At 43.0% G+C, this 16,322-nt stretch overlaps 1 protein-coding gene across 6 annotated transcripts in view; it reads right to left on the minus strand.

Annotated features, from left to right (window-relative positions):
• Positions 1-1,811: 1,811 nt before the first annotated feature.
• Positions 1,812-16,322, minus strand: part of stam (signal transducing adaptor molecule (SH3 domain and ITAM motif) 1) — a 156,579-nt gene continuing 142,068 nt past the window's right edge. For 5 of the 6 annotated variants that reach the window (XM_072508582.1, XM_072508580.1, XM_072508577.1 and 2 more), the window contains 4 exons: positions 14,756-14,810; positions 13,825-13,978; positions 7,222-7,397; positions 1,812-4,795 (listed from right to left, as the gene is read on the minus strand). In XM_072508582.1, the coding sequence (XP_072364683.1) occupies positions 4,585-4,795; positions 7,222-7,397; positions 13,825-13,978; positions 14,756-14,810 (596 nt within the window). In that variant the 3' untranslated portion in view covers positions 1,812-4,584. The remainder of the gene's footprint in view (positions 4,796-7,221; positions 7,398-13,824; positions 13,979-14,755; positions 14,811-16,322) is intronic. The other variant, XM_072508581.1, reaches the window with a different exon arrangement.

Consider the following 16,322-nt stretch of genomic DNA (forward strand, 5'->3'; position numbering starts at 1 on the left):
TGAGACCCTGTGAAGGTTGTTGGGGTCTTGCAACACTGGGTGGCAGTCCTCCTTGTGAAGCTTCCTGCGCTAAGGGTTGCTGCCACTGCCTCCCAGGCGGCACTTGCTGCCCTGTGGCTGACCCTCCGACTCCCTCGGGGAAACAGGACATCACGTCTGGGCTCCACCGCATCAGGCAATCTGGCCAGGTCAGCATCTTGAATCGTGGGGCTGGTCTACGCAGTGGCATAGCTGCATGCTTTCTGGAGTTTGCTTTGTGGGATCAGATTTGTCTATCTCCACCTATCGATGTCCCCGTATCCAGCCCTACTGCTCCACCCACCCACTATAGTATAAATCTGACCCCATTTTTCACAGTAACTTCATTGCAGTGTTAATGTAAGCCTACTTTGACACTAATGAAGATTATTTCCAGTTCTTTCTAGCTTTGACAAAGAATCATGCAGATTCGAAATGTTAGCTCCCTTTTCTCTCCACAGATGCTGTCAGACCTACTGAGATTGTCCAGTATTTTCTGTTTTTGTTTAGTTTAAGTACTGCTCCCCATCGTTGTTAGCAGGCAGCTGCCGGGCACCGTCCAGGCAAACCAGTCTTTTCCAACGTGAAACCACGAGGCATCATTACCGGCCTTAATTAGCTTCAGATACCGGTAAGCAGCCTCGCCGGGTCAACCGTCGCGAAGCACCCGACAATTCTCACTCGCTACCACACTGAGAAACTTTTCTGTTAGATCGCGCCCTCTGTTTTTTTAGGAAACATAAGGAGAAATATCTACAAAATGGTTTTAAGTCCACACAGAATACAGGAACTATGAGCAGAATTATTTCAATCCGCTCATGGATTGGCGGCGGATGAGTGCAGTGCATCTGGTAGGAGCCAAAAAGTCAGAAACCCGCTGGTGTAAATTCCTGTTGCAATTCTCCCATAGTGGTGGGCTCGCTCTTCCTGCTGGCGGGAGACGCAAATGGCATTTGCATATCATGAATGCTCATTAAAGCAGCGAGATTGTTGTGCTTCTTTGAGCCATTCCTGGGATAGAGGACATGCGGGTGGACCCGCACTTCCCAAGTAAGGGCATCAAGGGCCCTGGCACTGCCTTTTTCATAGAATTTACAGTGCAGGAGGCCATTCGGCCCATCGAGTCTGCACCGGCTCTTGGAAAGAGCACCCTACCCAAGGTCAACACCGCCACCCTATCCCCATAACCCAGTAACCTCACCCAACACTAAGGGCAATTTTGGACACTAAGGGCAATTTATCATGGCCAATCCACCTAACCTGCACATCTTTGGACTGTGGGAGGAAACCGGAGCACCCGGAGGAAACCCACACACACACGGGGAGGATGTGCAGACTCCGCACAGACAGTGACCCAAGCTGGAATCGAACCTGGGACCCTGGAGCTGTGAAGCAATTGTGCTATCCACAAGGCTACCGTGCTGCCTTCTTCTTGAGGCAGCTAGCCTTTTGCCTCAGGGTTCCGGACATATTGGACGGTCTGGTGAAGACAGGTGGACTGGAGAGAGCGATACAAGTGTGCTGGACTGATATTTAAATATGGCACGAGGACCTTCGGATCCGTCAGCTGAAGACGCAGAACGAATTAGCTGCCAGTCCACCAGGAGAGTTGGAGGGGAACTCACCTATGCATAGTTAATGATTCCAAGTGCCGAATCTGGCACAGGATCTTGCCATTCGGGCTGGCTTTGCCGTAGCCGCCCGCCGCCGCATTTAAGTCTCAAAATGGGAAAATTTCACCCTGTATCAGAAAGCTTGACCAATAAAGCAATTTGAATTCATTGACAACAGTACGGTTTGTGATGCACTATTTATTTAAACCATTCTTAGTTGATCACAGGTCGACTGTGAAATTATCTCCCAATGAAGATTACCAGTATTTTCTTTGTCTTGTTTAAACCCAGGACATGCAGCAGAATAATAAATCTAATGACGTGGTCTTAGAATTTTTGCATTGAATTCAGCCGTTTTGTTACAAGTTGTTTTAAAGCTAACAAGTCAAAGTTAATACAATGGTGGCAAGTCATTTTACAGCTTTTTCTTGGTTTAAAATGTTGTTGAAACATACTTCATCATTCTTCAGCACAATAGTTTTAACGTTTTATACACTGATCTTACAAGGCCCCTCCAAAATGATTTGTGTAAATGGGAAACCGAGCACAATTTAATTAGCATTATCGTGTTCTACAATTAGTGTTTTGTAAATATTCAGCTCAATTTGTCAAATTATGGACCATTAGTGTATAGTTTTTTTCGTGAATTTAATTTAACAAAATAAAACTTGGATGTTGAAATCTGTTAACCTGCACATTAACCAACACACATTTCCAACTAAATTACATTTGACATTGTATGGCATTGCATTGAGCAATGTGATTGATTTTGTAATGTTTAAAACAAACAAAATATTTACTTCAAGACATTTAAAAAGCTTAAATACAATCAACATTTGAAAATTTCACACCTCCAGTTCTAGATGCTAAATTAAAGGAGCACCATCTTCATGAAAACTTGCACACTTTTCAGAATTTACTTGCAAAGAATTATGATTGATGCTGGAAATGAAATTAGTGACACTTGACTGCAATATTTTTGTTGTTTGCATTGCTTTTGTCCTTTAAGAAACAAAGGTCTAAACAAGTGCTTTTTCATGAAGGTAGTGTCTTTTAAGGAGAGAAACTCTATTCATCAAGGATTATGAACTACCCTTTTAAAAAACATCTCCAAACATATTGATTTGACTGAACTAACATACAAGTCCTGCTCCACATTATCCAGTAATTCCACTAATACGCTGAAAATAGATACATAGAATATCCCCAGTGAAGGCTTGAAAATGAGAATTATACTCACCTTTGAGCCCTCACAAAAGGGGATGGGAGCAGAGGTGGGCAGGTGTGGAATTTTGCATTGCTGGTTGGCATGCTTTTCCCTGGCTCTGTCCCCCACGCTGTGCTATTTTCCCAGAGGCAGAATGGAAGGCTGCGAGGCTATCTGCCCACAAAAGCATGTAGCCAATTGGCTGGGTTAAGGGCCTATTAAGGCCTGCTGTCAGATGCCTATTGGGGTGCCGACAGTGATTTTCTAGTCGGTTTCCATGTCCCAACAGACAGCGGACGACTGTTCAGCTGCCTGGAGGCAGCCTCTTGGTCGCATAGTTGGTGGTTGGGGTGGAGGAGAAAGGGTTTCAGGCAAGCTTCGAGGTCCTTCTTGCTTGCCTGGGTTCAGCAGCAACCATATGCCGCCCTGTGGAAGGGTCGCTCCCACACAACGGTGGCCGGCTGCAAGGATCTTTTAGAAGTTTAGTCAAGAAAAAAAAAAAGGACCCAAATGTTGCCACCTAAACTCTAAACTTGGGACTCTCAACATTTTCAACCATCATTTCAGAAGCCACCACAATTTCCAATCTCAATGAAAACAATTGATTTCACATAGTTTACACCAATTATGCCCAGGGATCAACAGCAGCTTTTGTTTCAAAGCTGTGACTTTGGTGGCTGGGCAGTCATACTCTGAGCAACATGTAAAAACTCCAAGCACCACCACAGTAATGCCAAAAATGTACACATTAGGAAAAGGTATGACAGGAGTTTCACAACCCAACGGTTGGATTCCAGTTTTCATTTTGAACTTTGTCACATATATTTTACCTTGGAGTAGAACTGTTTCTTCCTTGTAGAAAAAAAAAACCCTTCCTAATCGCAACAGGAATTATCTGCCTGAACCCTGAGGAAACAACGGAATGAGGATATCAGAATAGTATTGCTGAACTTTAAATGCACATAGTTGCAAAGTGGTTCATAAATAAGTCATCTGGTTCTTCATCTGAAAATTAAACATAAACTTTTACTTCTTAAAAAATGTACACTGCATATAAAGTTATTTTCTAATACTGCTGTTAGTTCTTATTTTGAGCACTAAAGCAGACTCACTGGACGTGAAAAGGCAGCAAATGAAATGCATAAGTACTGCAACAGCTTATTAACTTGAGTAGTTGTTCTGCTCCAAAGGAGAAAGATCACTGCAGGCATCTGGGAGGTTATCCTTGACAGAGTGCAAAATGAGGCTATATAGATTTCATTCTTCACATCATAGGGATAATGTAACTTCATCTTTTTACATATAATATATATATATATATATATATATATATATATTTATAACTTAAAATTACTACTTTAAAACTTTGATAATCTAGTTTTAAAACCATGAATTAATTTATATACCACCTGCAACAAATTATTTTCACATCTCAACTTATAGCTATCAAATTTAGTACTAATGCAGCAAATCAATGTATGTACACAGAACGAGTGATCAGTCCCACTTTTTCCCATAAAATAAGAGATTATGTTCGCATAAAAAGCTGTAGTCACTGTGAGAACATAACCCTTATTCAGGGGTTGGCAACCATTTGTACTCCTTTCGCATAAGGTGATACTGTTTAAAAAGAAGTTCAGTGCAGCTTGCGCAAATTGATGAAATTTTAATTCCTGTAAACTGCACTACTGCCCATTTGTTCCTAGCCGATGTCGAGGACAAGACGGGTGAGAGAGATCACATTTCCTATAGAAGTGCTTTCTGTGAGTAAGGGGATTGTTGTTGACTGCTGGACTGTTGGCCATGGGTTGTAGAGACAACACTGTAGTTTGGCATCTGCTGTCCATTTAGGCCAGTGCTCTGATAACTAGGGATTTCAACATTTGAAGGAGCAGGTTGATTACAGACAGGTGCTTGATTTAGGTATGTACTTGCAGGCACAGAATTGTCCACAGCACTGAAAGGGAAGAAAAAACAATTACTCGGTCACATTAAAATATTTGGGTTCTATTTAACATACATAGTAAACCGATAAAGCAGCTTATTCTCGAGGAGACATGACTCAGCAACTGAAGTTCCAACGTGGCTTTAAGGATAGGATGTGGCTCTGTGCCATCATTGCATTTATTACTTAGCATATTCATGGAATTTCCAGTGAAGGAGGCAACTCTGCCCATCGAGTCTGCACCGACCCTTGGAAAGAGCACCCTACTTAAGCATACGACTCCACCCTATCTCCATAAACCCAGTAACCCAACCTAACCTTTTGGACACTAAGGCAATTTAGCATGGCCAATCCACCGATCCAAAGATGGACTGTGGGTGGAAACTGGAGCACCTGGAGGAAACCCACGCAGACACGGGGAGAAAGTGCAAACTCCAACAGTCACCTGAGGCCGGAATTGAACCCGGGTCCCTGGAGCTGTGAGGCAGCAATGCTAACCATTGTGCCACCGCATCACCCCTAATTTTCCCAATCTTAAAAGCTAGTTTAAAGAGGGGGGGGGGGGGGGGGGGGGAATAGGAGTTCCCAGTATTCCTCTTGGCTAAATAAATTGTTAATCTTCTATCAGACATGTTTACGATCTGAAGCAATGTCATAAAAGGCATGCAGAATTTAATAAAATTTAAATTTTCTTGGATGCTGATGGATCTCGGTGTCTATTCGGAACGCTGCATATCCGTTATCCCTTCTCAGTACCCAAATAACAGAGGTCAAGTCTGTGCTTTTTAGCTAAGTCCACTTGAACTTTATTTGTCAGCTACGCCACTGGTAAGCTTATTTTCAATACAACATTTAGAGAGTTCCGACTAGCCCCGCAGCAAGCTAGTCAGATGAATTGTCTTTAGCGAATACAGTGGTTGAGTTTTCATTCGATTACAGATTGTGGTAATTCTTCAAATCATAATACACAGTATAAAATAACTAAGTGATTTAAACAAAAGAAAGATGGTGATTAGCATAAGCAAGCAGCAAAGACATAGGTTTCAGAAAAATAGAGAGAGAGAGTGATTCCGGAATGAGTTTTTCCATCCTGGGTAAGTTATTCTTAAGGAGCTTATTATCTTAAGGTCTCGCCTTCTTTTCACCCCTTATTGGCTTTAACTAATTTATAATTCACTCAATTCAGCCAAACTGTCTGTCTATCAACTTAAGAGATATACGCATTTAAATGTCTTGGTGCGACTTTCCCATATACCTGCATCTAACATTAATTAGAAAAACACAGATTCTGCTGGGAAATCATATCTCTAGACTGGCTGTTTCTATAGAAACAGAACTACTTGAACTGGACAGCCTCCCAGTTTTTAACACACAATGGGGCCTTTTAGCTAGTTGACGTCAATGACCTCGTAGTTTAAAGCTGCTTGCAAAATGTAAAACCTGAGAAAGAAATTAGAGAGTGTTATCTGGATTAACCCTTAGTGGGTCCCCAGCTAATTGTTGCACTGAAATAATACCTAATATGATTATAGTTAATTATTCTTAATGAGTTCTCAACTAAACCTTATCATCTCCCCTTACTCTCATGGTTATAGCTGATTAGAAAAGTCAATTTCTATCAGATGCCATCTATTATTCAGGAACTCTCACCATTTTAGTGCAAGAATTATGACAGAGCACAAAACATTACAGAGGTTCATGAGAAAAAGCACAGTGTATATGCAGGCTATACAGATACATTCATAGAAGCAATGTAGTTGAGGAAAATTCAATTGGAACAACAAGGGTTTTGTGAGGTTGTATAATTGTATGAAATTCTGGTCACTAGAGTATCTGATGTGGTTCTGATGTTTGATAAGAAAGCCAAGCCTAAAAAGATACTATGCTATGAACTGAATTTAAAGTTACACATTTTCTGTCCCCAAAGAGTTTCACAACAATTAAAATTCATAAGTTTTCATTGTATTTTGTTTGCATTTGTAATTTATTTACCGATACCCTTAAGCTGCTATTTCAAGTGAACGATACATTTAACTCTCATACCCGTTTTGTTTATCAAACCCATTTTGCTTTTAGAATTAATCCAGGGACTCTAACTTAAATGCATAGTGCCTGAAATTTACAGGTATATCTTTCACAATCAGAACTAATCTGAGCAAATAGATCTGGGGCCCTATTATTCCTAGTGGAAAGTATTTTCAAGATCACCCAAATTTAAGACAGTGTATATTTAGACTTTCCTTTCAAATCTAAACCAAAAGTGAGTTTACAAAGGGCAAATAATAATATCACCCTATTACTGCACAGCAGTTTCAAATTAGAAGTTAACATATGCAACTGTTGAAAGTGGTCTAGATCATGGCGCTATGTAAAAAACATCACTAATTTCACCAATGAAAATGGGTTAGTACAGGTGGTGTATGATAATCAGTACTTACTTAGTATAAGATGGTGGAGCTTGCTGGTTGGGCAGTGCTGAGCTTACTGTTGGTGGTAAACCAGCTTGGCTGAGAGATGGAATCTGATCTGATGGAATACTATACCCCTGGACTGAAGCCATCTGAGGTGTACCAGATATTACATATGCTCCACTGGGAGGCTGTCCTGAATATACCTGTAACAGAGAGCTTAACTATCATTAAACAGTATTATAGTTTAAAATGCATTCAAGTTTACCAGGAGAAGTAGTTGCAAGTTCTCTTATTTTGCAAGAATGCCATGCTCTCAGAGAAGTTACAGTTTCTCCACCTCTCAACAGTAACCATTTCTAGTCTGTTCGGAGAATGTCTGTGGCAGAAAGGACACAAGTCACCAAATAAAATTAGTTTACAAGATTTGTTGATTAAAATATTATAAATTGAAACAGCTAATTACTGTGCTAATAAGGGAAATTAAAATTAGTGGTCAGTTTAACAGAGTTGGCAACACTTTCAACTAATTCAGAGGTCATGGGATTCATGTCCCACACCAAAACTTAAAGCAATACTTCAGTATTATAATTAAGGAGTAAAGTCACCCTAGTCCCAGATGACCATAGGCTGGTTTCCCCTTTTGAGGGGAAAAGCTGACAGGTGGTGATTTAACCTGGGGATTACCACACCTCAGGCAAGGGGCAAAGTTGAGAAGCTGGGGGCCTTCATGAATAACCTCAGCCCGTACGGGAATTGAACTTGCGCTGTTGGCCTCTCTCTGCATCACGAACCAGCTGCCCAGCCAACTCGGCTCTGTGCCCACTTCTTTGGGCAAGAATCCTGTCCCAGTTCCACTGATCCTTTCATGTGCCTCCAACATTCTGCCTCCAAGTGGACCCCCCCGCCGGGACAATTACCTGCCCTTGATCTTTTCATTGAAAACTGTCGACGGGACATTGGCCGTCTTAATTTTTCTGCCCCCCCTCACCCATTCCAACCTCTCTCCTTCCGAACTTTCTGCTCTTCACTCCGTCAGGTCTAACCCCGACTTTGTCATCAAATCTGCTGACAAAGGGGGTGCTGTTGCCGCCTGGCCTCGACCTCGCATAGGCTGAGCGCCAACTCTCAGATACTTCCTCTTACCTCCCCCCTGGACCATGACCAGACCACTGAACATCAAGCCATTATCTCCAACACCGTTAGTGACCTCATTTCCTCCGGATGCCTTCCCCCTACGGCTTCCAACCTCATAATCTCCCAACCCCAGACAGCCTCTTTTACCTACTTCCCAAAATCCACAAAAAGGACAGTCCCGGCAGGCCCATTGTGTCAGCATGCTCTTGCCCCACCAAACTTATTTCCTCTTATCTTGACTCCATCCTCACTCCTCTGGCCCATTCCTTCCCCACCTACATCCGGGATTCCTCTGATGCACTGTGTCATATTGACAGCTTCCAGTTCGTGGGCCCTAACCGCATTCATTCACCATGGATGTGCAATCTGACTACACCTCCATCCCACACCAGGATGGCCTGAGAGCTCTTCACTTCTTTCTCGAAAAGAGACCCAGACAATTCCCATCCACCACCACTCTCCTCCGCCTGGCTGAACTCGTTCTATCTCTCAACAACTTCTCCTTTAACTCATCTCACTTTCTCCAAATCAAAGGTGTAGCAATGGGTACCCGCATGGGTCCTAGCTACGCTTGCCTTTTTATGGGGTATGTGGAACATTCCTTGTTCCAGGCCTATCCTGGCCCCCTCCTACAACTCCTTTACCGATACATTGATGACTATTTTCGTGCCGCGTCATGCTCTCGCCCGGACCTGGAAAAATTTATCAACTTTGCTTCCAGTTTCGACCCCTCCATCACTTTCACCTGGTCCATCTCAGACACTTCCCTTCCTTTCCTTGATCTATCTGTCTCCATTTCCGGCAATAGACTATCCACTAATATCCACTACAAGCCCACTGTCTCCCGCAGCTATCTGGACTACAACTCTTCGCACCCTACACCCTGTAAGGACTCCATCCCTTTCTCTCAACTCCTTCGCCTCTGTCGCATTTGTTCCGATGATGCCACTTTCCAAAATGGTGCTTCGAAAATGTGTTCCTTCTTCCTCGATCATGATTTCCCACCAACAGTTGTGGACAGGGCCCTCAACAGTGTGCGGTCCATCTCCCGCACTACTACCTCGCCCCCTCCACTCCCTCCCAGAACAAGGATAGAGCCCCCCTCGTTCTCACATTTCATCCCACCAGCCTCTGTATGCAAAGCATAATCGTCCACCATTTGCGCCAACTCCAGCGTGATGCCACCACCAAACACATCTTCCATTCACTCCCTCTGTCAGCATTCCGCAGAGACCGTTCCCTCCGAGACAATCTAGTCCACTCCTCCACCATAGCCAGTACATCTCCCATCACCCATGGCACCTTCCCATGCAATCGCAGAAGGTGAAACACCTGCCCCTTTACATCTTCCATGCTTAACATCCCAGGCCCAAAACACTCATTCCAGGTTAAGCAGCATTTCGCTTACATCTCTTCCAATTTGGTCTACTGCATTTGCTGCTCCCAATGTGGTCTCCCCTATATTGGAGAGACCAAACGCAGACTGGGTGATCACGTTGCTGAGCATCTTCGGTCTGTGCGCATTCAGGGCCCTGACCTTCCTGTTGCTTGACATTTTAACAAAAGACCCTGCTCCCATGCCCACATGTCTGTTCTTGGCCTGCTGCAATGTTCCAGTGAAGCGCGACGCAAACTGGAGGAACATCATCTTCCGGTTCGGCACGTTACAGCCTTCCGGCCTGAACATCGAATTCAACAACTTCAGATGATCAGCTCTACTCCACCTCGATCCATTTGTTTTCGTTTCATTTTAACTGTCTTTTACCATTTCTTTCTTTCTTAATATATATTTAATTCCCCCCCCCCCCCCAATCTTATCCACCTTTCCTTCACCTTTCTCCTCTTTGCTTTCCCCTTCCCCTACCCCCGCATCTACAGTTCATCCTCTGATGTTAGTTTCTCTGCTGTTTGACCTTTCACATCTTTCGTTCTCTCTGGGGACTGCCATTAGCACTCTTTCCCCTCGGTTTCTGTGGCCATTAGCACCCGGTTTCCCTGGGTTTCTGTGGCTATGACTCATCTTTCATTCTCACTCCACAGTATAAATATTTCCCACTTTCTCTGTCTGTTAGCTTTGACAAAGAATCGTCGGACTCAAAATGTTAGCTCTTTTCTCTCCTTACAGATGCTGCCAGACCGGCTGAGATTTTCCAGCATTTTCTCTTTCGTTTCAGATTCCAGCATCTGCAGTAATTTGCTTTTAACAGTTTAAAGTCCAACAGTTTATTTGAAATCACAAGCTTTCAGACCGCTGCTCCTTCATCAGAAGAAGTGGGGACAAGTTCACAATCACAGCATATATAGAAGAGACACAATAGTAAGATAATTACAGATTGGAATTCAATGGTGACATTAAGAGGTTGATAAAGTGGTGTAGAGCATCAAACGTTCCCTCCAACAGCCTCACTTCACTGCTGGGAGGGCCAGGCCGGCCCTAGTTGCAGTTACACACCAACTTTGCCAGGCCTTTCTTAAGATCATAGAACATATAGTGCAGGAGGCCATTCGGCCCATCGAGTCTGCACCGACCCACTTAAGCCCTCACCTCCACCCTATCTCCGTAACCCAATAACCCCTCCCAGCCTTTTTTGGTCACTATGGGCAATTTAGCATGGCCAATCCACCTAACCCGCACATCTTTGGACTGTGGGAGGAAACCGGAGCACCCGGAGGAAACCCACGCAGACACAGGGAGAACGTGCAGACTCCGCACAGACAGTGACCCAGCGGGGAATCGAACCTGGGACCCTGGTGCTGTGAAGCCACGGTGCTAGCCACTTGTGCTACCCATGTTTTTACTACTCGTTGACACCCACTCAAAATGGATAAACATTTACATTTACCAGATGCCATCTGCCACTTCACAGGCCACCATTGAGTGGTACCACTGATTGATAACACGAAAATAGTGAGGATAGCCTTCGAGTAGAAGAGGATATAGACGGGCTGGTTAGATGGGCTGAACAGTAGCAAATGGAATTCAATCTGGATAAGTGTGAGGTGATGTACTTGGGCAGGACAAACAAGGCAAGGGAATATATGATAAACGGCAGGACCCTGGGTGCACCGAGGATCAGAGGGACCTCGGTTTGCATGTACACCGGTCCCTTAAGGTAGCAGAGGTGGATACTGTGGTTAAGAAGGCCCTTATTAGCCGAGGCATAGAGCAGGCAGGTTATGCTGGAACTGTATAAAAAGTTGGTTTGCCCTTTTCACAGTAACTTCATTTGAAGCCTACTTGTGACAATAAGCGATTTTCATTTCATTTCATTTCAGGTAGAGTATTGTGTGCAGTTCTGGAATCCACATTACAGGAGGGATGTGAAAGCAGAGAAAGGGTGCAGAGGAGATTTCTCAGGATGTTGCCTGGGCTGGACAGTTTTAGTTATGAAAAGAGATTGGATAGACTTGGATTGTTTTCCTTGGAGTAGAGGAAACTGAGTGGGGACATGATTGAGATGTATAAAATTATGAAGGGCATAGATAGGGTAGACAGGAAGAAACCTTTCCCTTTGGTGGAGGGATCAATGACCAGGGGACATAGATTTTAGGTAAGGGGCCGGAGGTGTAGAGGGATGGGAGGAAAAACCTTTTTACCCAGAGGGTGGTGGGAGTTTGGAACTCACTGCCTGAAAGCACAGTGAAGGCAGAGACCCTCATAATATTTAATAAGTATTTAGATGTACACTTGCGATGCCAAGGCACACAAGGCTATAGGCCAAGTGCTGTAAAATGGGTTAGTATAGTTAGGTCGTTGTTGTTGACTGGCACAGACACAATGGGTCAAAGGGCCTTTTCTGTGCTGTATGACTCTGCTCTGTGGCTAAATTCCTCTTGTGGCAAAATCTAGTATACATATTTTAGTGATCTATTCAATTCGACCTAGTTGCACATTAAAAAATTAGATCTCTTGCATATGTTTGTGCATTTGTAACCAAGGATATTTGAGGAATGGAAATCTCTCTGTTTTGGCATCAAGTGTCAACATCAAACTCTTGAAAAATGAAATGAAAATCGCTTATTGTCGCAAGTAGGCTTCAAATGAAGTTACTGTGAAAAGCCCCTATTCACCACATTCCGGCGCCTATTCGGGGAGGCTGGTATGAGAATTGATCCCGCGCTGCTGGCCTGCCTGGGTCTGCTTTAAAAGCTTTATTTAGCCCTGTGCTAAACCAGCCCCTCTTCCAGGTTAGCATAGCCCAGATACATCCTATTATGAAAAAAAATGAAAATCGCTTATTGTCACAAGTAGGCTTCAAATGAAGTTACTGTGAAAAGCCCCTAGTCGCCACATTCCTGCACCTGTTCGGGGAGGCTGGTACGGGAATTGAACCGTGCTGCTGGCCTGCCTTGGTCTGCTTTCAAAGCCAGCAAATTAGCCCTGTGCTAAACAGCCCCTGGGGCTAAACATTATAGTCTATACTCTGCATCAATAGAGTCCAATGTCCACAATTGTAAATAAAACAGAGCAATAGTTTGAAATTAATGTGCATTCTCTTCCTTTCCTTGCAAATGTTCATTAAACGCTTGCACTTCACTTCCTCTAAATTATTTGATTTACAGAATAATTTAGATATCTTTACTGCTGAATGGAGAAAGTCAGTGCTTATATCAAATGTGACAACAAAGTACATAACAAAAACAACCTGCCCAACTGCTATCAGCATATTAAGAATGTGTTCCACACAAAGGAGAAGTTTTGTTAATAGTACAAGTACACAGAATACATCAGAGAAGACTGGACCAATCGCTGAAGAATTTCATGATAATTTATTTGCCACTTAACGGTTACCAGGCCTTTCAGTTGCTGAATAAAATGTTGATTGAATGATCCACTAATTCCCAATCTCTTGGTTGTATGTTCCAGTTCACTTAAGGAGTGGAGGCTGCTATACCAACACACTTTTACATTTATATCTGGAGCCACAGGTAGTGGTGGTAGAGGCTCCAATGTTCTTTCTATCACATGGCTGACCAGGCATCTCTCCTGTTCTTAGCACCTGCCACTGAGGTGTGTTAGAAGGATTTGAAGATTGATACCCAATCTGTTTGGTTGTGTTATGAACACAACTTACTTGGTCATTGAGTCCTGGGGGTGGGACTCAAACCCACAGTTTCTGACTCAGAGGACCACAAAACTTCCAGTCTCAATCTCTTACAGCCATATTACTTTTATTCCCTAGATACACAACAGACTACATAAAAACACATCCAAACATTTAGAGTTTTATGGTTGATGGTTCAAGTTAATTATTATCCTCAATATCATCAACAGGCTTTCAAAAGAATAACCCAATTACTCTCGGCACCAACGTATGATGGTCACTATTGCAAAACCACAATGTCAAATGATCTAAATGTGGCATTTAAATATGATAGTTTCCTTTTAAATTTAAATAAAAATTTAAGATATCTTGAAAAAGCTTCTCTAAACTTCTTATTTGAAAAGCACTGTCACAATAATTATTTTGTTACAATAAATGACTAGGGACACACCTGAGAAACTGCTACAGAGGATGGTTGTATGTAATACTGCTGGCTCTGGAGTTTAGCGTACATGGAATACATTGGATCGTCATTCATCAATTTAGCATATAAGGATAGAGCTTCCATCATTTTCACATTTAGATCGGACAGTTCAGAATGTTTCCTAAAACAACAATGAAGTAAACAAGTGTAAGAGGTAATACTGGGTATATCAGATCACACAAATGAACGTTCGATGGGCTTGTAATTCCTTGAGCTCCTTTCCACTGCCAGAAGCGCAGTGGGTTGGGATTCCCAAATAGTGACCTGCTCCAGCCTGGACACAAAAACACATGAAATAGGTGCAGTCGATCATATGGGCCCATCGAGCCTGCTCCACCATGCAATACAATAATGGCTAATCTTGGACTTCAACTCCATTTTCCCACCTGCTCTGCATATTCCTCAATTCCCGGAGACACCAAAACTCTATTCATCTCAGCATTAGATGTGTTCAACGATGGAGGATCCGCAACTTTGATGGGAGAATTCCGAAGATTCACCATCCTTTGAGTAAATTTCTTCTAATCTCATTCCTAAAATGATTGTATTACTACTTTTGCAATGGACTGTCATGAGAAGGCTTGCCTTACTGCCATCGGGGTGATAATCAAACAATGCAAGGGGAAACGTCTGAGATTTCTGGCAGACCAAGGTCACCCTGCTAGTCTTGCCTCCTCATCAGCTGTTGGCACTCATCTCTGCCAAGTGAAAATATTTTAATGTTTTAAATAAAAAACAAAGCTCTGAAATTCAGTAAAATTTACCTTACCCAAACTCATGTCTCCTGTCATGTTTGTTTAGGAGTATCCCATGGCTCTAAGAATTCCAGGGCCTGTATGCCAGATATGGGGTGCTAAATGGCGCATAATGGAACAAAATCAGAAAATAGGATTTTTACCTGTCAATTTCTTCCAACTTCTGATCTATGAGTGGACCCATTTGGTGACAGGTTCCTAAGGAAATTTTAGAGACAGCAAAAGTTTAAATTATTTTTTTGTTTGTTTTTGGCGAGGTGGAATGGGGCAGAGAAGTAAGTGCATTATATTGATCAACCTGGAATTACACAGGCAAAAGTGAAAGTTAAGAAGTAACTGATTAACTGATCATTCTTATATAAACAGATGACTAAACTTGTTGCAAGGTACACTGAAGTCATATGTCATTTGTGCTGGGATGTCAAAGGCTTTCTGTGGCCATGTAGATATTTCTTATCTACCTGCTGCCCCCTGGTGACATCATCCAAAAAGACATCATCAGCTTCCATGTTAAAGCTGATGACATGCTGTTCTACATCAATTTTCACCTCTATTGGACCATAAGGCCATAAGATATAGAAGCAAAATTAGGCCACTTGGCCCATCGAATCTGCTCCGCCATTCAATCATGGCTGGTATTTTTCTCATCCCCATTCTCCTGCCTTCTCCCCATAACCCCTAATCCCTTATTGATCAAAAACCTATCTATCTCTGTCTTAAAGACACTCAGTGATTTGGCCACCACAGCCTTCTGCAGCAAAGAGTTCCACAGATTCACCACCCTCTGGCTGCAGAAATTCCTCCTCATCACTGTTTTAAAGGATCGTCCCTTTAGTCTGAGATTGTGTCCTCTGCTTCTAGTTTTTCCTACAAGTGGAAACATCCTCTCCACGTCCACTCTATCCAGGCCTTGCAGTATCCTGTAAGTTTCAATAAGATCCCCCCATATCCTTCTAAACTCCAACGAGTACAGACCCAGAGTCCTCAACCGTTCCTCATATGACAAGCTTTTCATTCCAGGGATCATTCTTGTGAACCTCCTCTGGACCCTTCCCACGGCCAGTACATCCTTCCTTAGATATGGGGCCCATAACTGCTCACAATACTCCAAATGGGGTCTGACCAGAGCCTTATAAAGCCTCAGAAGTACATCCCTGGCCTTGTATTCTAGCCCTCTCGACATGAATGCTAACATTGCATTAGCCTTCCTAACTGCTGACTGAACCTGCACGTTAACCTTAGAGAATCGCAAACAAGGACTCCCAAGTCCCTTTGTCCTTTTGATTTCCTACGCATCTTCCCATTTTGAAAATAGTCTATGCCTCAATTTCTCATTTGACTGATTTTGATTTGTTACACTGCTTATCAGGCATCCAGTACTGAATGAGCAACATTTTACTCTGGGGAGATACTGGGGAGATCAAAGCCATTGACTTTGTTCCTCTCCACAAGCTGTATTCCCTAGCTCCCCCACCCCTTGCTAACCATCATTCACCCCAGGCATTGTGCAAAGCTGAAACAGATAATTTCACAACTTGATCATTTTAACTAAACACTGAGGTGAGCTTCTCACCGATATCTGCTCCATCACAAAGTCTGCCTACATTCACCTCAGTAACAATACCAATCACCTTCCCTCACCTTAGCTGTTTTCCAAACTCTCATCTATATCTTTTTAACCTCTAAACTCATCTTTTCCAATTCTTTCCT

The sequence above is a fragment of the Scyliorhinus torazame genome, chromosome 6, assembly GCF_047496885.1.
Source record: "Scyliorhinus torazame isolate Kashiwa2021f chromosome 6, sScyTor2.1, whole genome shotgun sequence".
Taxonomy (NCBI): domain Eukaryota; kingdom Metazoa; phylum Chordata; class Chondrichthyes; order Carcharhiniformes; family Scyliorhinidae; genus Scyliorhinus; species Scyliorhinus torazame.